Source organism: Bidens hawaiensis, unplaced genomic scaffold (genome assembly GCF_021521415.1).
Source record: "Bidens hawaiensis isolate Kalapana, Puna unplaced genomic scaffold, B.hawaiensis_p1.1 tig00005502_1, whole genome shotgun sequence".
Lineage (NCBI taxonomy): Eukaryota > Viridiplantae > Streptophyta > Magnoliopsida > Asterales > Asteraceae > Bidens > Bidens hawaiensis.
This window is the reverse complement of record NW_027491354.1, coordinates 1,510-23,728: the sequence shown is the minus strand read 5'-3', so window position 1 is coordinate 23,728 and position 22,219 is coordinate 1,510. Positions and strand designations below refer to the sequence as shown.

General features: G+C 34.4%; 1 protein-coding gene across 1 annotated transcript; it reads left to right on the top strand.

The window, feature by feature from the left end:
• Window positions 1–6,019: 6,019 nt before the first annotated feature.
• LOC143630006 (aspartate--tRNA ligase, chloroplastic/mitochondrial-like) lies at window positions 6,020–14,285 on the top strand. Its single transcript, XM_077099127.1, has 14 exons — window positions 6,020–6,474; window positions 8,214–8,357; window positions 8,441–8,550; window positions 9,517–9,628; window positions 9,743–9,814; window positions 11,129–11,220; window positions 11,299–11,419; window positions 11,492–11,614; window positions 12,140–12,335; window positions 12,432–12,619; window positions 12,691–12,861; window positions 13,305–13,385; window positions 13,503–13,560; window positions 13,975–14,285. The coding sequence occupies exons 1-14, from the start codon at window positions 6,091–6,093 to the stop codon at window positions 14,109–14,111; spliced, it is 1,989 nt and encodes a 662-aa protein (XP_076955242.1). The 5' UTR covers window positions 6,020–6,090; the 3' UTR covers window positions 14,112–14,285.
• The last annotated feature ends 7,934 nt before the right edge of the window (window positions 14,286–22,219 follow it).

Below are 22,219 nucleotides of genomic sequence, written 5' to 3'. Positions count from 1 at the left end.
GGGTTGTGATGAAAAACGATACCCTAACCGAATTGTTGACACAACTGAACCCCGGTTTACCCAATTACCAGTTTAAAATATGAAAATCAGTAATAAGCAATGACTAACGATTATTCAATGAAATAAGAGCTAATCCTACATGTGATGAACACAACCAAAAAAGTGATGCAAAGTTTGAAAATCAAAATTATAAATTGTTTAAACAATTAATTCACAATGTAAAACAAGATTAAAAACATTCAATTAAGTTCATAAGCATTCAAAACATAGAATCTGATCAAAGTTAGTTTACACAAAACCCTAGCCTAAAGTGAATACAGTGGTTTAGCCTGACATCGGCATCACGAAGGATTCGCTTATCTGATGAGAGGAAGAAAGCATGCGATGAACAGACGAATCGGAGACTTCGGGATGGTGAAAAATCGTCCTAGGGCTTGTATTTGGTTGAAGGAATGAAGGATAGGTCGAATGGGGGCTGAAAACTCAATATAATAATGTTAGATTTTAATTTCCCATCTGGAGGATGTTAGCGCGGCGCTAACATCCCAGGGGTGAGACTTTAGCGCCGCGCTAAAGAATCAAAATTCTGGTGATCTTAGAGATACGCTGACATCACCATCAGGACCCCTTAGCGCCGCGCTAAGGGTGTCTGGCAGAAATTTCTTTATTTTCTTCATTTATTTTGCATAGAAAAGCGTGCCAATCATCATGAGTCTTCTACATCTTCGTTCCAAGCCCGTAATTCATCCCGATAAGCGTCCTTAACGTCAAGTATCCTGAAACACATAAACATGCTTGAAGTACCAAAGTTCACATAATATTTAAACTAAAAGTAAACAAATAATATAATAATATGCACGACTTTTGCCCGACCATCAGATATCCAGGCATAAATGGTTACCTTGTTCCATATTCCAAGACGAGATATCATCAATCTCAATTTCAAAGAGAGCCCCCGAATAATATGCAAGAAGCTTTCAACCGTTCACATTCATCTTTACGAAGTTATATTAAGAGGTCATCTGGAATTTTGAAGAAACGATTTAAGATACTTGTTAAAATGCCCAAGTATAGCGTGCAAACACAAATTGATGTTATCATGGCTACATTTGTATTGCATAACTATATACGTAATTCTCAAAAAGATATCATGTTTACTACACTGGAGCAACATCCAAACTATATACCACGAGATTAACTGGATGATGTTAGTAACCATGACACAAACACAGGCGGTCTATTTGAAGGAACAATGAATGAGATTAAACATGTTCGCAACAATATTGCTACTTTGATATGGAATGCACGACATTAATGAGTTAATAGTATTATATTATGGCCTTGACTGTTGGTCAATGTCTATGTTTTATTTAATTGAAAATGACCATGTTTTATTTATTTATGAAAGAACTTATATATATATATGTGTGTGTGTGTGTGTGATTACATTTAGTATTATGTTTTTTAGTTATGCCTATTTTGGTCATTTTATACATTTTATTTACACCTACAGCTACTCTGCCAAACACCTAAATATATCTAAAAAGCTGCAGCTTCCAGCTACTAGCCACCAGCTAGTTTTGCCAAACATACCCATAGTAGGTTTGATATATATTCCATATGGTTATTCAAAAAAAATTTGTGAGATTGTTATAGAAACGCAAAAACTCATGATGGCCCATGAGCATTCCAGTTCCGATTTCGAATTTTGTTTCATGCGATTTTGTTTCTTTACTTAATTTCTTTATAGATTTATATAGAATGATTTTGATATTTCTTTTGGTTGTTAATACGAATTTCATATTTACGTCTCATGTAGTCAAATCATTCACGTTTCGCAGCATGTCTTCTGTTTTCCACGACGTCGCCCTCGAAACTCAACTCGCAAAATGACGACTCAGATTACCACGCTATTGAACACCATGATCCCGAATATGATAACCAAAAATCCATCAATAGTAAATTCAAAACTATGCCTGAACCAATCCTAACCCAACACCACTTCTAGACGCTCAAACTTACCAAAAAGTCTTGCACGGGAACACACCCTTGGTGTAACATATGTAAATCCCACCACTATATTACCATACCATATCGAAATGCTCCAAATTGTGGTAGTTTCAGCCACCACCTCTTGCCAAGAACCTATACATACTCCACACTACCCATTTATTCCCACGAACTGTTACCCAACCATCTAACCCAACCCAACCATATTCCTTACCATCTAACCCAAACACACCTACTATGCTTCGTAAGGCCTTACTTGTTTCCGCCATGCAATACCTTAAACCGCATTCTGACAATTTTAAACTCACTTGTAGCCTTGCACCAATGCTTAGTTCATTCTTATTCGTCCAACATACCTATTTTTTTAAATCATTCATGTTTCTCCGCATTCATTTTTTTATGAATACCTTACACCTATAATTTCAAATCCTCAATTTTTTTATAATAGCTAATTAACAAGTATTTAATCAAGTTGATTTTCTTCAAAAAGAATTTAAGTCAAATCATATATTTTATTATTATTATTATTAATTTTTTTTTTTTTATTATTATTTTGAGATAATAAAACGCAACATCTAGTCACGCACCTTAAATCTTTCCTTTTTGTTTCGCGTCCCGTCCGGTTCGATCTTCTGGATTGCCACTCGATTTGCCTATAAATCACAACCCGGTTACTCATGAGGACACTTTTCTTTTTATATCCTATTTATTAACATATGTCAACATTATCCAAAGAGTTCATGTCAACCTTCTTATGGAACGTTAGACATCATATTTCTCATTCAAGCATTTCATCAAACACCTTGTAGGCATGATTTCTAAGTTGTACATTTAGTTAAATTCATAACTTTCTACCACTTCATATAATCCTAGTTTCATTCAAATCTCACAAACAATCAATTTATATGTAAAAGCCAATCAAATCAAAGCTAATACACTACCTATTGTTCATGAAATTGGGGTTCTTCACCATATGGTTAAAACCCACTTCATAGTAGACTTGAACACTAACAAACAAGTGATTTGTGCCAAGTACTTCACAATTTCAACATTCATAATGAATTTAAGAATTTTTGTACTATCAAATTTATCATATGATCACAATCCATTCACTAATTCCAAGTAATCTACTTGTCATCTTTCACTACTATTATTAAATATGAATTCAAGGCATACCTTATGATCACCAAGTTGAGATTATCACAATGTTACCCACATGCAAGGGTTTTATTGATAATTGGCCTTTCATTTTTTGAAAATTTGATGAACAAGGTTCTCTCCCTTCTTGTTCTTCTCCCTAATGATCGACACACATGTGAGTGTGTGTATGTGTGTGTGTGTGTTTTAATAAAATTTTATAATTCACATGTTTTTGTTTGATTTTAAACATACTTTAGCTAGAATTTAAAACGCAACATTTAACCCATTTTTGGGGTGTTACACAGTGTGATCCCGCTTCATCCAATTAAATTCTTTAGCCATGTTTTCAATATAGAGGGACTTAGCATCAGCTATCTTGTTTAGATCATCCATTTTCAGCTTCTGCACCTCGACCTCATGGATAGCAGCTTGATAAATCTTGGTCAAGTGATAGAGACCCTACAACAAGAAATGGTATGGCCAGTATAAAAATTACCCTCGACTGATAAAGGTTACAATATCCTAACCTAGATAAGGAGTTCTCAAAGTTGAGTGAATCGACAACGGATCCCGAGGCCTCACTGTTTTCCTCTTCTTGGAAGTGAAAGCTCTATTTCGGGAAGTTGGAGGGAGTGTCTTGGAGACTTTGACGGTGGCGGGCTCCTTCTTCAAAATAAAGTTGTCCAGATCACCAAACCCAGTCCTTTGCTTGCTACAACATGAAATCAGGATTCTAAAGACAACAATATCCCTGAAATTCAGAAAGGTTGAGGATAATGGTCTCACCTGACATACTTCCAGTTGATGACTGCACAAAATCTGAAGACAGTAAAACCTCAAGCTGGAAGGAACGCTCTTCCTTGGGAATCCTCAGAATCTACAGAATCCTCTTCAGAGCAACATACGTAGGAGTCACAAGATCAGTAAACTTCGCTGAAAATTAACAAGAAAGCAATATAAGTGTTAATTTCGTTTCTTATTAAAAACCTAAATGTATTCCTTTTAACCCATTAGTAAGGAAGTTCCTTGCCTCCGGGAATAGAATCTCTTTGTACAAAGAAAAACCTCATGTACCATTGCCCGTCTTTTATTTTTGTATCTAGGATCACGGGGAGTTTGCCGAACATCAATTAGAGGATAAAGGGACTGGAGCCGTGGGTTCTAAGGATGTAAATGGTGGCTAAGTCGGATATTTGTAGGTCAATATTGTGACTTGTAATGATCTTGTTGAGCATACATAGAATCCTCCATAGCATTTGTAAGGCTTGAATGTAGCTAATGCCGGTGACCTTGAAGAAACGAGTGATGACATCGAAGAAGGGGTAGGTTAAACCCAGGGTTAATGGATAATCCTGGAAGCCAACCTACTTTTTGGAGATGCAGTCAAATCGAAGGTTCTTGTCAAAAGGGTGAAACTTGGCTCCGGCAGGAAAGGTGTTACCGAATTGAAGGTATGACAGGTCAAGGTCAGAAAAAGTGCAGTTTTCAAAATCAGTATCGACAAGGATCCGTTGACATTCAAAATCAGGATGGGTGTTTACACTGCTGGAGGCGGAAGTTTTGGATCGTGTTTTGGCCATTATCGATAAAGAGAAAAGAAGAATGAGGAAACCCTAAATCAGAGAAAGGAAGAAGTTATTTGGAAACGGAAGCGAGATAAAGATTATAAGCAATCCAGGAGTAATTATAGGGGTTTCATTGAGATTAAGGCAATGGCGGTTAGCCTATCTGGGAAATTGTACCGGGTCTTATCAAGTTACCTCAGGCCGTCAAAATTCAAAATTTTGATTAAGTGGAAAAATATGATAGCTGTGATTTTATGCTTGACAGCTGTAATATTTTTTTGGGATAATTGTTAGGAGTCATTTTATCCCGAACGTGATCCTGACGATTATTCTGGTAGCTTGGATTCCCAACTAGCTGCAGGATCCTAAACTAACCAACTATACTTGTTTTATTTGTGTTATGCTTGCCGAATACTCAAAATATAATAGCCTATAACGGCTTGATGACTAGTTCTACCTGAAAGCTCGGAGAAACAGCTGAAATACACTTGGGATGAAGACTAAGTCGTCAAATGATCATGGCAGCTAGGGTTCCCGGATTTATAGGAGTTATAGTTGTTTTCTTTTTATATATAAGGAGGTTGTTGTGAACGTTATAAGACACATCAAGCACATTCTCTACACTCATAACACTTACATTTGTACTTAGCTTTCGTTCTCAAATCAGTTCTCGAGTTGTAACATACTTTTTACTTTAATAAACTGAAGCATGTGATAGTTTTCCCCTCGCAAGGGTTTTTCCGAAGATCCTCACCAGAATCCTAGGGTTTTTCTCGCCACATCGTTGTTTTCACATTTACTTTTATTGCATTTACTCACCTGATTATTGTAAAGCACACTACCTCACTTAACGAAATTGTTCAATTATTGCTTCTGTGATTTTTGATCAAAACAGTAAATGAACTTGAAATTTGTTTTCATAAATGTTTATTTTAGGAACTTTTCCATTTATTTATCTACTTATTACTATGACTATGGTCAATAGTATTACTATTGCCCATATTTATTGTATTATTTTGTTTTTTCTCCGCTGCATAGATGTGTAGTGGTTGGATTTTGTGTTTTTTTTCTTTCGGTTTTATATACATTGTTTTTGAGCAGTGGATCTCTCTGGAAACAACCTCTTTATTTTTCGAGATAAAGGTAAGGTTTGACTACATCACACCCTTCTCAGACTCTGCTAATAGTTTTGTTATTGGTAAGATTTTTCCAAGGGCTCTCTAAATTTGAAGATTGTGGTAACTTATTGGAAAAATGAAAAAAAAAAGAAAAAAAAACTAAGTTCCAATGTTGGAGGACCATTGACAAACAAACTATCAATCCATAAAACCCTCATCTTCACACTTGATCATCAGATAAACCCTCTGCAAAAACCATGTCCATACTCTTCCGGGTCTTACCCGACATCGCAATCCGAACCAGACACATCTCAACCCGAACCCTGTTTCGCATCAAACCCATTATTATTCTCCAACCAATTCTAAAAACTAAATCTTTATCCACTGTATCTGCTTCAACAACCGAACCAGTTGTCACCAGTCACCCGACAAGTTCCAAGGAACAACAGCGACAGCAATCCGTACCTGGGTCGGTTCATGAAACTGTTAATCTTGAATGGGTTAACAGAAATGGGTTGTGTGGTGAGTTGAGTGAGAAGGATGTGGGTAAGGAGGTGAGGCTGTGTGGGTGGGTTGCACTTCATAGGGGCCATGGTGGGCTTACTTTTGTTACTCTCAGAGACCATTCCGGTATCGTTCAGGTATAGCGGTTTGTGGCTTTGGTTAGGTTCGTTTTGTTTGTGATCATCAAGGGTTAAATTTGTATCTAAGGTTGTAAATTAGCTCACTTGAAATTGGCTTGGATATGCGTACAAATATAGGATATAGGTCATTTTAATATCGTACAGAGTTTATATAAATAGCAATTTAGCACTAACAATTCAGTATACTCTCCTACTATTAACATTTTAATATCATTGCAAAACACTAACAATTGTAGGAACTTATTAAGACTTAAAACCTAATATTAAACACTAAAAAATGGCAATTAAGACTTAAAACTGATATCGGGAAAATGAATCGGTAATGCATCAGTCAAATATCGGTCGGTCAGTATCGCCTATATTGTTAGTTGCTAGAGGTCCGATAACCACTATAGCACCGATATAGACTGCATAGTTGTAAATGTGTAGAGTCAAGCGGCCGGCTTGGTTTGTAAATGAGCTGAGCTCGCGTTAGACTCGTTTAGTTGGCTCATTTAAGTTAAAGCCCAGACTTTAAATTATATATGTATATTAAAGTTACTTTTAAAAATAAGAATAATAAAACAAGCTTGCTCAAGCTTCTTAGAAGCCAAGCTTGAGTTCAACATATTAGCTCGTTAAGATAAACGATCTGGCTTGGTTCGGCTCGTTTACAACCATAGTGGTATCTTAGAGACCATTCTGGAATTGTTCAGGTTTGGTTTATAACTTTCTATTCATTGTATGCATCTTCTTGATTTAAGCACGAAAGTCTTGACTTGAGACCAATAACTGATTCATTTGTTGCTTTAATCAATTTCATGTTGGTGTTGCTGTTGAAATATTTTTTTTTGGTATGATTTTGTTGATATGCTACAACACACTGAGTTGTTTGTATCGATCATGGTCAAACTGGTATCTAGGTGCTGTTAAAAATGCTAGTGGCTTTGTGCTTGCTCTAAACTGCTCACTTGTAAACAAGCTGATTTGAGCCCGGGCCAAGGTAAGCTTGGCCCGTTGGCTCGTTCAAATAAAAGCACAAATTCTAATATATATATATAGGATGAGTATCATTACAGAACCCTTAAATTATTTAAGAACTTGAAGGAACTGTTGAAAACTAACGTTTTTTATAAATTTTTTTGTATGTTAGTGTTATTTGGGTGTAGTTTTATCACTATTTATATTTATATTTACGATTACAATTATAAAAATTAGTTTTTACACATATCTAAATTTTTTTTTGCATATATGTAAATTTGTTATTACATAAATTTTACACATATGTAAACTTGTGATTTATATATGTAATCAAAAATTTATATATAAAATATGGTAAAACTAGTCTCAAACAATGTTAATATATGAAAAAAATTAAAAAAATGTTTGGTTCTTATGAGTTCTTAGAAGTTCTTAACTTTTTTGGAGTTCTCAAATGATACTAACCCTATATATATATATATATATATATATAAACAAGCTGAGCCGAGCTCAGTCTTGGTTCGGCTTGTTTACAACCCTACAGTGGTATCTTCTAAGTTGGTTAAAGTATTGTTAAACTCAAATGGGTTGCAAGTTTACAATTTCGCATCACTAGATGCAAGATTGCAAGCACATAATAAATTTTGTTTTATGTAGTTCTATTGATTTCTATTCATAATTTCCAATTTAAATCAGAGCATGCTTCTATCTTTCTGTAGAATTAGATATTTAGATGTATGAATAAACGCTTATCGAATTTATAAAAAATAAAACAGGTTACAACGCTTCCAAATGAATTTCCTGAAGCTCATTCTATGGTGAACGACTTAAGACTTGAGTATGTAGTTTCTATACAAGGTGTTGTTCGGCTCCGCCCAAGTGACTCCGTTAATAAAAACATGAAGACTGGCATGATAGAGGTGGGTCCGCTTGTGATTTAACCTCTTCAAAACTTTATCTTTATGTCTTCATTTTGTAAGTTGATAGTCAATATGTTCTTCAGGTCACTGCACAACAAGTTCAAGTGTTGAATTCGGTGAAGGCTAAGTTGCCATTTTTGGTTACAAGTGCAGACGATACAAAAGATTCTATTAAAGAGGAAATTCGCTTGAGGTAGCATTTTATTTGGGCAAGCAAAGTAACTTGGTTTTATGATTATTGCTAAGGGTGTAAATGAACCAAGCCGCTTGTGAGCTACTTAAGATCGGCTTGTTAAAAGCTCGATTCAAGCTGAGCTTAAACGAGGTTGAGCCTAAAGATAAGATTGTTTAATGAGCAAGTCTGAGCTTGACCCTGAGCTTCACTTATCAAGCTAAAGTAGGCTCGTGATCCTAAACGAACCTATTATTTTGTCAAGTTTTTATTTAATATATTAAATATATATTTATATAACAATTAATATTCTGTATAAATTATTAAATTTATGATAAAAATAACCAAATAGTATATATTATGTTATAAGCGAGTTGAGCCCGCGCTTGAAAAACTGCTTGTGTGTCGAGCTCGGGCTTTGGAAATAGAGCTCGAGCTCTAGTAAGCCACTTGAGCTGGCTCGGGCTTGGCGTGTTTAAGCTCGTAACTACCTTTAGGCCAAAAAATTTAATTCAGCAGCCTTGAAGTTTTAAAATTACCAATCACGCATAGTACGACAAGTTTTTTTTGGCGCAACGGATTTTAATCTGGTGCAGAAGATTGGATTATATGGCACAACAAATTCAAAACGGTGCAGCAGATTAATCATTTTGGCGCATAAGAGGCTCCAGAATTTAAAAAAAACGATTCTTTTAAGATTAAAATGTGGCTCAGGACATTTTAATCGAGAGTCTTAACCGTCAGTGTTTGGTGACACGAATCCTTATGTGATTGGTGGATATTATTGGAAATTAAAAATAGAAAAAAGTAGTTATTTTTGTAATTTCAAAAGTCAAGTTTATTTTGTTAACATCCTAGGTGAAAATGGATATTTTTTTTATTTTCCCTTTTATTGTTATTGTTTTGTAAAGATTTGCATTAAATATTGTTTTTAGTCTATTTGGCTACTGTTTTTGGTTAAAAGCATTATTAATATCGGTTTTATAGATACCGTTGCCTTGATTTACGTCGACCACAAATGAGTTCCAACATAATGCTGCGACACCAAGTGGTGAAGCTCATGCGGAGGTATTTAGAAGATGTGCATGGTTTTGTGGAGGTATTTTTTTATAATTTAGTTTCAAATTTATTAAAATACAAATCATTTGGCGTATTAAAAAAGTTTTAGACACTATTTTGTTTTGATTCTGAAATTTTCACTGGTGTAAGGTAGATTGAGACTCCAATACTCTCAAGGTCAACTCCTGAAGGTGCTAGGGATTATTTGGTTCCATCAAGAGTTCAGGTAATTAAATTTGTATGTATATTCTACATTTTTTTGCTAATTTTTCATTTGCTACTTAAAGCTATGAGTGACATAATGTATTTTCTACTTTTTACAAAGAAATCAAGTCAATTCTCTTTGTAGGCACATCACATGAATTATACATGCAATTTAAACCAAATACATCATATCTTCAACTTATTAAGAAATGCCATCACATGAATTATACATGCCATTAATCTTTTACAAGATCTGTCATCTTTTATAACGTTTATACAACTTACCACTTAGGTGTAAGTTTAGGCCCACCATGATATAAAGAGGTCGTACTTAAACATAGTAAAATTCATTGTATGCAATATACATATTTGAATTGTTTAACCAAATGTTTGTTTTAAGTAATCATATCCAACTACACTAAAATCTCAGTTGCAATTAAATTCAAAAGTGCATTATATATAAAAACATTAAAGAACTTGTGAAACTGATAAGGGTTTCATTTTTAGCAAAACTGGTGTAATAATAAGACTTATCAGTTACAGAATGCTGCTTCTTTGCATGCTAGGGTAATATTAACAATTTTCATGTACATCCAATAATGACACATAACTTATGGTTGAAATTAAATTAGAGCATGCTTTCGTATGTGTTAGGCATGCTCACACACACTTTATAAAAGTACACATTTTGATATGCCTCACACTTTAGCAGAACTTACATCTAATAATATTTTAACAAAATTTGGTTTAACTCCAATGTATGCACTAAATTCTTACACCAACCTTTTAAGTAATTAATTGTGAATATACATTGTAATTTACCTAAAATAACTTATTCCAATTATAAAATAGTTGTTGAAAGATTTGATATGCGTATAAAGGTTGCACATGACTTTGGCTTCTGGCACTTAAATCTCCAATATATCTATAAATTTGCCAAAAAAAAACAACTAAAAGTAGTATAAAAAATATCTAGATATTAAGAGTCTTTGTTCATCGAAGTGCAATGAGCATGATGTGAGAAATCTAGTGTTAGTGAGCACTTCCATTAAAACACTTTGATTTTGAAATGCTTTTGTTATCAAACATAAATGACAACATTGTTACAAACTCACATAAAAATATGTAACACAAAGCGTAAGTTTTCTTTTCTATACCGAAGTCTATGTTATCTTTAAAGTCATTTAAACCTATCTATAATTGTTCTATTCTCTTCGAGCTTTATTTTAGACATCCTTTAGTCTTGTATGGCATACATATGCAAAAGTCAAGAATGTTATGTTATGTTATGTTATATATAACTGTATCCTGATTCACTCAAGTTCACTTTATGAAGCCAGGAACGTTCTATGCTTTGCCCCAAAGTCCACAATTATTCAAGCAAATGCTAATGGTCTCCGGTTTTGACAAATACTATCAAATAGCAAGGTAACCTTTCATCTACTATTCTCATATTGATTGTAGCTTTTCTGGTTTTTAACTAATTACATCGTTGTTTTGTTGCAGATGTTTTAGGGACGAAGATCTAAGGGCAGATAGACAACCTGAATTCACACAATTGGATATGGAGTTGGCTTTCACCCCTCTTGAAGACATGTTAAAGCTCAATGAAGATTTGATTAGAAAGGTTAGAAACACTTTCTTTAAAAATTGACTTCAAGTTTTATTGGATTTATTCTTTTTGTATGTCCCATTGCAGGTATTTCTAGATATTAAAGGAGTTGAGCTACCAAATCCTTTCCCGAGGCTTACATATGCTGAAGCAATGAACCGTTATGGCTCGGACCGACCAGATATGCGTTTTGATCTTGAACTCAAAGATGTAAATATCATGTCCATAATGCATGTTTACTTTCTGCTCTTTTTTAAGTGTTAATCTGATTAAAAAAAACCAACATATTTTCTTATTTTTCTTGTAAAAGCCCGCCAACATAATTTTGATGTGTAGAAACCCTGCACATGTCAAAAAAAACATGAAAAAGTCACTCAACCAGTTTTGCTGTATAAAAATCCCTGCACTTGTGAAAACGAAAAAAGATATTTAAAACAATGAACCATTGCCTCTTAAATTTGTAAAATATTGATTAGCTGACGTTCACTTTTATTGAATAAAACTATATAACATTATTTTTACGTATTTAATGAGTGGTCGTTGTTTTAAATATTTTTTCACAAGTACACACATTCTAGAAAAGCATAGAGACTTTGCAAAAATTGGTTGATGTGCCAAAATTATGCTTAGTGATTCTTTTGTAACAAGTGATAAAGTGTGTTGTTTTTTTATGACATTAACTCTAATTTTCAATAAAAAGATTTACATAATGCTTATTTATCATCTTACTTTCAGGTATCTGATATTTTCTCCGATTCTTCTTTCAAAGTTTTCACAGATGCTATAAATAACGGTGGAATAGTAAAAGTATTATGCATCCCTTCGGGATCAAAATCTTTTTCCAACACCGCTCTTAAAAAAGGTGACATTGTTAGTGAAGCAATTAAATCCGGGGCGAAGGGTTTGCCATTTTTGAAGATAACGGAAGATGGTAATAATTATATATATATATATATGCATGCTCTTTTAAAGTCAATGCTTATGTGTGTAGACATTAACTTTTAGTCAACATATACTTTATTTGCAGGTCAACTTGAAGGGGTTCCTGCACTAACATCAAGTTTGGATCCCACTAAGAAAGAATTGTTTTTGAAAAGATGTGAGGCGGGACCTGGTGACCTTATCTTGTTTGCAGTGGGTCCCACTTCGTCGGTGAACAAAACCTTAGACCGACTTAGGTTGTATGTTGCCAACATGTTGGGCTTGGTTGACCACGTAAGTTCTTATTGTAATACATTTTTACTTTTCTTCATGTAATTCTGAAATGTTATTATTTTTATATACAGTCTAAGCATTCTATCTTGTGGGTAACGGATTTTCCAATGTTTGAATGGAATGACTCCGAGCAAAGGCTAGAGGCACTACATCACCCGTTCACCGCCCCTAATCCTGAAGACATGAATGATCTTGCAACCGCTCATGCCTTGGCTTATGACATGGTCTACAATGGCGTTGAGGTACTTTTTTAGAAAGAGTAAGGGTATATTCGTAATTTTTGAATTAATTACACGGTTGATTTTTGTGGTTTACGGTTTACCCAAATATGCATATTTATAGTTTTAATATATGGGTATTTGGGTCATTTTAAAATCTAGGTTTTTTTATTTATAAAGGGTATTTTGGTTATTTTTAAAAATTTAACAGAAAAGACTGCCGGCCATCCAAAAATCACTGGAGTAAAGATGTAATTTTTGGGAACAATATGTTAAATCCATAATATGGATAAGTCACACGACTAACCGTGTAATTAGTTCTAATCTTTATAATATTGGACCCATATTTTATAAAATGGACCCATAGTCACACACCTTTTAAAATAAAGCGATATGAATACGACTAACAAGACGAAATGTTGAGTTTTTTACAAGATGCTTTTAAAAAGATTTAATTTCTATTATAGATTGGTGGGGGAAGTTTGAGAATTTATCGGCGTGATGTCCAGCAGAAGGTTCTAGAAATAGTTGGTATTTCTCTTGAGCAGGTGAGAAGATACAGCTCATAGTGGTTATATGTTGAACTCCTTTTTATATAAATTATAAGTAATTAACTTTTTATCTTTTAAATTCTTTGATTGGCCGGCTTTTGTTTATATTTGCAGGCTGAAGCCAAGTTTGGTTATCTTCTAGAAGCTCTGGACATGGGTGCTCCTCCACACGGTATGAAATCCCAAAATAAGTTATATAAAATGTTTGACTAATAAAGTCAAACTCAACATAAATATGTATCTATGAAGATTGGAGATATGTTGTTGGCCAACATCAGTACAACTATCAATATTGTTATTCAAAACTAAAATGGTGGTTTATTTGGAGAAAGGGTACTTGAGAAACAAGAAAAATCGAGACCGTTGACCTTTCAAGGTCATGTGGTTATTTTTCAACATTAAGATTGATTTTAAATACTTAATCTTTCAAGAAGTTACTGTGATAATCATTGATAATACTTCATCTCTCAATAATCAATGCAAATTTTGAATTTGAAACTCAGCATTGTTGACTTTGACAGTCAAATTGTATTACTATTTTTTTATTTAAAAAAATTGACTTGACTAAACGAAAACTGGTTTACAGGAGGAATCGCATATGGGTTGGATCGATTGGTGATGCTATTGAGCGGTAGCGCTTCAATAAGGGATGTGATTGCTTTCCCCAAAACCACAACCGCACAATGTGCTTTGACTCGTTCTCCTTCAAAGGTTGACCCGTAACAACTCAGAGACCTCTCTTATCGCCTTCAATAGACTTATGCCATTTTGACCCGTGTTAAAAAATATACATCAACTGTAACTTTGTCTTTAATATCAACAAACAATAATTTTGTTTTTGTTAAGAGATCCATCCATATTTTTCTAGGAATAAAAATATGCTACTTATTCATTTAAGAGACGATACAAGCAGTTTACGGATTGTATTAAAAGCTTTTGCATCTTCATTTTACTTGATTGGTTTGTGTTTTAAGTGACTTGGTAGACATTGTTTGCCAACCACTATTAATGGTAGTTGTCCTAAAAGGAATATTATATGTTTCATCATAAAACATTTTTTATAAATGATAAAAATAAACAAATTAACTTATGAACCTCTTTGGATAAACACGGGTTGTTTCTTAGGGTAAAGTTAAAATACAAATGATAAAAAAAATGAGAAGGATGAGAAAGAATCCAGTCCATTGATGGCTGAGATTAATTTAATAAATAAAAATTGATGGAAAGGGCATGAAGGTAATAACACACTTTTGTTGACTTTCTCTCTCCACATGCAACGCACATGCCAATTCCCCTATCATTTTAAAATGTCCATAACTTTTTCATACGACATTATTTTTTTTAAAAAAATTCACCATAATAATAAGCGTTTTATTATCTTTAATATGAGTATCATATTGTTATATAAAAATAAAAAAAAAATTAATGGGTTTTTTAATTGTGTTTTTTTTGTTCATTGTGTCATTGTGTAATATGTTGTTTCCATTGTGTTTCACGTTTCAAGTCATTATATTCACTATTGTGTCTTACGTTTTAAGCCATTGTGTTATACGTAGTCACCATTGTGTCTTACGTTTTAGGTCATTGTGTTATACGTATTCATAATTGTTTTTACGTTTTAGGTCATTGGGTTATACGTATTCACCATTGTGTTTTACGTTTCAAGTTAAAAACACAATGGTGTGCGAAAAGACACAATGACGAAAAAAGACACAATGGCGAAAAAAGACACAATGATAAGCGAAAAGACACAATGCTGTGCGAAAAGACACAACGGTGTGCGAAAAGACACAATAACGAAAAAAGACACAATGATAAGCGAAAAGACACAATGGTGTGCGAAAAAACACAATAACAAAAAAAGATACAATGATAAACGAAAAGACACAATGGTGTGCGGAAAGACACAATGGTTTGCGAAAAGACACAATGGCGAAAAAAGACACAATGATAAGCGAAAAGACACAATTGTGTGTGAAAAGACACAATGACGAAAAAAGACACAATGATAAGCGAAAAGACACAATGGTGTGCGAAAAATCACAATGACGAAAAAAGACACAATGATAAACGAAAAGACACAATGGTGTGCGAAAAAACACCATGACGAAAAAAGACACAATGATAAACGAAAAGACACAATGGTGTACGAAAAGACACAATGGCGAAAAAAGACACAATGATGTACGAAAAGACACAATGACGAAAAAAAACACAATTATAAGCGAAAAAACACAATGGTGTGCGAAAAAACACAATGACGAAAAAAGACACAATGATAAGCGAAAAGACACAATGGTGTGCGAAAAGACACAATGGTGCGTGAAAAAAGACACAATGATAAGCGAAAAGACACAATGGTGTGCGAAAAGACACAATGGTGCGCGAAAAAAAACACAATGATAAGCGAAAAGACACAATGGTGTGCGAAAAGACACAATGACGAAAAAAGACACAATGTCGTGATTTTTGTTTAAAATTTTATATAACAAAAATCATACTCATATTAAAGATAAAAAACGTTTGTTATTATGATGAACTTTTTTTAAAAAAAAAATATCATACGAAAAAGTTATAAACGTTCAAAAAAGATAGGGGTATTTACATGTGCCTTGCATGTGGAGAAAGAAAATGTGTACAATTACCTCTATACCTTTTTTCTTTTGGTCCCCACTTAACACATGTCAATTATTTATGGTTTCTCACACTTCTCATTTTTGTTACCCTTTGTAGAATAACTTGACCCTGTTTCTTAATCCAGACTTATTTGATTTAAATTCAAATTCGTAAATGTATACAAGGTTTGTTTGTGTTGTGTCATAAATTATTAAGGTTTTAAGAAGTTGTGGGTTCTATTTCTAGTATTTAAAATATATTTCTATAGTTGTGTGTTCATCAATTTTTAATATTTTCATCATTGTCAATTTGTCATCAGACCAGACGTTTTAAGTTTTGAAAGTTACATAATTACGCTTTTAATATAAGAGGGTAAGTGGGTAACTAGTTTTTTTCCTATAAAATAGTTGGAAATATTGTATGAAATATAACATTATCTAAAATGGATTTGGTTATTCTATAAAGAGGGGAAAATAAGAAATATTTGTAGTCACAAAAAAAAACTCTCAAAATAAATAATGAAAAATTAATAAAAAAGTCATAACTCAGTTTTTAGTAAAAAACGAAAAATGTAAAAACACAAAAATGTTTCCACTGTCTTCTTACTTGTTTAAAAAAAAATCGAAAATGAATCAATGTTGAGTGAAAAAGATCATTGTGTCTTTTTGTTTATTATTGTGTATTGTGTTTATTTTCTTCATTGATTTCTCTTTTTTTCCTTGATATTGTGTCTTTTTTTCTTGATATTGTGTTACATTACCCAATGTTGTGTTATATTTTTGTTCGGCATTATCTTATATTTTGCGATCTATTGTGACTTCATATGTTGTAATTGTGTCTTCTGTTCACTTTCATCATTGTGTCTTTGATCTCAACATTGTGTCTTTTCTGTGTTTTTTTTCTTTTAGAACGGGAATGACGGGGGAAACATTTTGGTTTTTTAAATTTATTCGTTTTTTTTATATTTTGAGTTATTTTTTGTTATTTTTTTGAACTTTTTTGGAGAGATTTTTTGTGTGATTGGTGTGACCACGAGTACTTCTCAAACTTTCCATTTGTGTCTCCCTTTGCATTTTAATTTTACCCATTTAAAATAGTTTATTATTATCCCAAAACTTAACCTGGTGTTCAAATTCTTTAAATATAAATAATATTTACTAATATTTGCAAGTAAAAACAAAGGGGACCGATAAGGCCTTGAAAGTTGAAAGTTGAAAGTTGAAAGGTACTGGCGTACTGCAATAGTTTGGGCAAGTCTACATTAGGCTGAGGGGTGTGGGGGGCGCGAGAGGGGGCGCGAGTGGGGGCTCCAGCCAATAATATTGTGACGTGTGGCAGAGAGAGAAACTTGATAAGATGGGTGTTGGTTGTGGTGCTCGCGCCCCGGGCCCTGGTGTGGAGGGGCGCGAGAGGGGGCGCGAGCGGTTTATTTTTTTATTTTTTTATAAATGTATTAAAAAAACGTATTATTAAAAAAACAAGAAATTATTTAAAAAAACACACATTTTTTTGAAAATTCATAATAAAAAAAAACATACTAAAAATTAAACAAACAATAATATTTAATAATAAAACTAATCTAATACAAGATCATCTGGTCGCCTCGCCCACAAATGTTCAACCAACTCATGTCGAAGATCCCCGTGTATCTCACGGCTCTTGATATTTGCTATGTTATGAAGTTTTTGTTGATCACTGATTGTGGACGGTTGTGGCGGAATGTCACCTTGGTAGTTTTGGCATATAGCTTTGCCCTCGTCTTCTAACGTCATGTTGTGTAGGATAAGACACGGGTAGACGACGTCCATTATCCTCTCCCGAGTCCAATAACGTATCGGGTTCGCCAGAACATAATATTGTTTTTTTATAGCTCCAAAAGCTCTTTCAATATCTTTTCTAGCAGACTCTTGCTTCTTCGTAAAATACTTCCGTTTGTCGGCGATTGGATCTGTAAAAGCTTGAACTAACACAGCCCATTCGTTGTAAATACCATCGACCAGATAGTACCCGTACTTGAAGTGTTCTCCATTTGCAACAAAAGATTGAGGTGGTTCAACCCCGTCGATAAGGTCGTTGATCAAATGTGACTGATCGATAACATTAAGGTCGTTATTTGACCCAGCAACACCAAAAAAAGCATGCCAAAACCAAAGATCCTGTGACACCGCCGCCTCAAGTATGAGGGTCGGCCCTTCATGATCACCACGGTGGAACTGACCTCGCCAGGCCGTTGGACACATAGCCCATCCAACATGCGTACAATCGATGCTACCTAGCATCCCAGGAAAACCATGTTTTTCTGCGTGCACCTCATATATGCGTTGGATGTCATACGTTGTAGGTTTACGCAGATATCTCCGAGCGTAAGTCGATATGACTCCTACGTACAATATATATTACAAAATGTAATAAATATTTAATAAAAAGTAAAACTAATGTTTTTTACCTTGGCAGAAAAAATGAAGGGATTCACGTGTAACCCTTTTCGACATCTGTAAATACTCATCCAAAGCGTCTGACGAGATGCCGTACGCTAATTGACGGATAGCAGCCGTGCATTTTTGAAGAGGGGTAAAACCGGGAAGACCCCTAGCATCCTCCCTTTGTTGAAAAAAGGGATACCGTGCCTCTAAATCACTCGCTATACGCGTGAACAATTGCCTGCTCATTCGAAAACGAGTTCGAAAATCCGACTCCGCGTATACCGGTTGAGGGCTAAAATAATGCCTCATCAAAGTATCGTTAGCACCCGATCGATCACGATCACGAGGTGGTGCTCTAACCCTCGGGAGTCGGGGTTGATGGGCTTGATTTTGCAAGAGATTGACCACGGTTGCGGTCAAAACTCCCCCTACATGAAGAAGCAAATCATCCTCTTCGGAGGAGTCGGAATCAGACGAGTACGACGACATTATTTTTAAAAAAAAAAATTGGGACGATGGGTTGTTTTTGGATTTTTTTTTGAAGTTGTAGTAATTGATTTATATGAAATGGGTTGTATATAGGAAAAAAATTTTGGGTTTTATAAAGGAGTTTGGGATATTATATATGAGTTTGGAGATTGAAGTTGTGTTTGATATGGTTAAAATGGGTTGATTTAGGGGTATTATATAGGATTTTGTAAAGGTTTTTTTAAAAAAAAACCCGAGCTCAACGGCTCTTTTGGGTGGGCCCACTAGTTTTTCCTCTCTCTTCTCCCGCGATCATCCTTGCGCCCGCCTGGAAATCCGCGCGAGAGGAGCGCGAGAGGGGCGCGAGCGCGGATTTCCAGGCGGGCGCAAGAATGGTAGCGGCTGGGAAGAGCGTGAGAAAGAGCTTGGGAATGTTAAATATAGCCGTTGGGAATGTTAAAAAAATCCGCTCGCGCCCCCTGCTCGCGCCCCTCCACACCAGGGCCAGGGGCGCGAGCGGGGGCTCCAACACCCATCTTATCAAGTTTCTCTCTCTGCCACACGTCACAATATTATTGGCTGGAGCCCCCACTCGCGCCCCCTCTCGCGCCCCCCACACCCCTCAGCCTTAGAGCAAGCCCAAGTCTAGCCCTAAAATTGAGGCTGGTCTTCAGCTTCACATTATGTGGTTGGAACTTGGAAGTTATTGACCAAACTTGATTAATTATGTTTATTTATTGGAGTTTAAACTTCCTTTTCAAAAAGATATACAAAGATTTTGATTTCAGGTTTTTAATATGTTATAACGTTTTTGTTTATTTTAGTTATATATGAATAAAAAAAAATTTATGAAACAAGCTCATATGTGAATCTAAAATTACATAGTAAAAACGAAAGTTAGGGTAAAACTCTAGTGCAACAAACGGCATGATCACATAAAGCAACAAACAATACAAGCACATCAAGCTAAAGTACTTAGACTATGTGTTATTGTTTGCTTAGTTAAAACAAAACCTCCTTATAATGTAGGTAGTGGACTTTAACTAACCAACTCAAAAAACAAGTGTAATAGAAGGGGGTTAGTTGACCGATATATTTAAAAGAACAAAAAAAAAAGAAAAGTGGATAATTGGTTGAAATAGGGGTGGACCCCACCTCTTTGTGCCCTTCAGGGCGTTAGTGAATTGGCGAGAAGGTGAGTATGAAAGTGGTGCATGGGGTGTGTTATGGATTGTAGCATCGATTTTAGGTGATGTGCCAAACCCCCCCCCCCCCCCCCCAAAAAAAAAAAAAAAAAAAAAAAACACACACACACACACTTTTGCCCATAACACTTCTTGATGTGCTAGCAACACACAATCGTTGTATGGGCATGTGATCTTGCAGGTTTGCCTAAACTACTTAAGACTAAAATTATTTACGTTGTAAGGAAATGAATGAAAAAGAATATCAAAGACAATGAAAGTATTGGGCCAACAAGATTAAAGAACAAATATTGAAAATGCAAAGGTTATAACCGAGTTTTCAACACTAAATGCATTTTTTTTTTATAAAAGTATGTTTATTTCTTCTTTCTTGTTACACTCCCACCCAACAAAGATTATTTTAAAACAAAATGTCTTTCTCATGCTATATAATTGAATTAAAAGTTACATTATAGAATGTTTTTTTCCCTTTCTTTACATAGGTAGCTTTGACGTTTCGTTTATTGGGTGTATAGAATTGATGAATGACTTTTCACATGTAAATTTATATTGAGAGTTAAAGTTAGTTCAAACACTATTCCATGGTGTAGCATGTGAATTTATATAATTATGCTATGTCACGAGTGGCCATTTCTACTCTGGTGGGATAGTAAGATCAAGGTGGTTATGGTCATGAATCAATGGTCCAATCTTTGTAAAGTGCAAAATTTAGTTATTCAAATAAATAGATAAATACTATGTCATGTGTTAAAGTTAAACATGAACTAATGCTAGTTTTAGTAACAACACATTTATGTGTGTGTAATTGTTATTATTTGTATTGATTAGATTTACAAAGAGAGTGGTTATATACTAGCCACAATCACATAATACTACCTCTAATTTGTCTTAATTACATTGATTCGTTTAATCATTGGTTTCCCAATGAAATCATCTCTCTATATGTATAAGTTTGCATTCTAGGCGTCCATTTTTTTCTAATCACACAGGGCGTCCGAATCCTTAAAGACAACCCTAGTCATCCCATGATCCTTACACAGCCCGTACCTAGCCTAAATTCCAACCACTAATCGGATGGATCAAACAACTTGAGATGAGCCTTGTCATTAGTCTAACTAATATTTTTATTATTACTTAAAATTAATTCTTTAAAATATTAATACACTTATCATCACAAAAAGATCTTATTAAGAACATCTAACAATCGGACATACAAGCCTAACAATGAAGGGTTGAGAGTGTACTAATAAACATTGTAAGGGCTGAAAATGGCATATTCCAATTTAACTGGACCCATAAGATTATATTGATGAAGAATGTGTCACATGATATATAAAATATGAAAAGAACAAGTGTCAAAACATATGTGTAATAATAATAGTATATGAAACATGTATGTTAACGGTGGGCGAAGAAAGCCCATTGTTTGGTGCTCCCTTCTGGCGCCACCAACAAATGACCAATCCCCGACCCAGCTCAGCTCTAGGCCAGCCAGCCAGCCAGCCTGCCAAATATTATCTTCATCATCATAACACGACTCTATAATAAGCCAAATCTCTTCATGACAAAAACCAACAAGGAAATCGATTTGACCATTTATTGTAAAGCTGTCTTTGTGATTGTGTTCAATCACTTTCTGATTTCATAAACTAATTATCAAATAGTTTTATAAAAGTTATAAAGCAATTATATGATGAGAACCGTATGATTCATTTGTATGTGGTGTTTTGAATATGATATACTATCGCTCACCGCAATTTCACTAGGCTGATTATCTTCTTATGCATTATGTACACGTGCTACAAGAGGATATAGGGTAGCGTCGATAAAGAAGTTAAGAGACTCGGTTGGTTTATAGGAAGAATTACAAATATAATTAAATATAGTGTTTTGATTGAATACAAACAAGAATTATCATGCAAATCGAATGATAAGAGCACGACGGAAGTTTGGTAATTACCCAAAGAGTGTAATTACCCAACAATAGATTATCAACTAGCGTAATAGCTATTTGTAAAATTGTAGCGTAAAAAAAAGTACAGTAATTGTGAAACTGTAGCACAATTTTATTATGTTGGTTGTTTTGTGTGTTGTAGAGTAATCACACTGTTCGTGTAAT

Coding starts and splice junctions, on each gene's coding strand:
- LOC143630006 (XM_077099127.1), top strand. CDS start 6,091: ATGTCCATACTCTTCCGGGTCTTACCCGACATCGCAATCCGAACCAGA. Junction 8,358..8,440: donor TGAAGACTGGCATGATAGAG/GTGGGTCCGCTT, acceptor TATGTTCTTCAG/GTCACTGCACAACAAGTTCA. Junction 13,561..13,974: donor CATGGGTGCTCCTCCACACG/GTATGAAATCCC, acceptor ACTGGTTTACAG/GAGGAATCGCATATGGGTTG.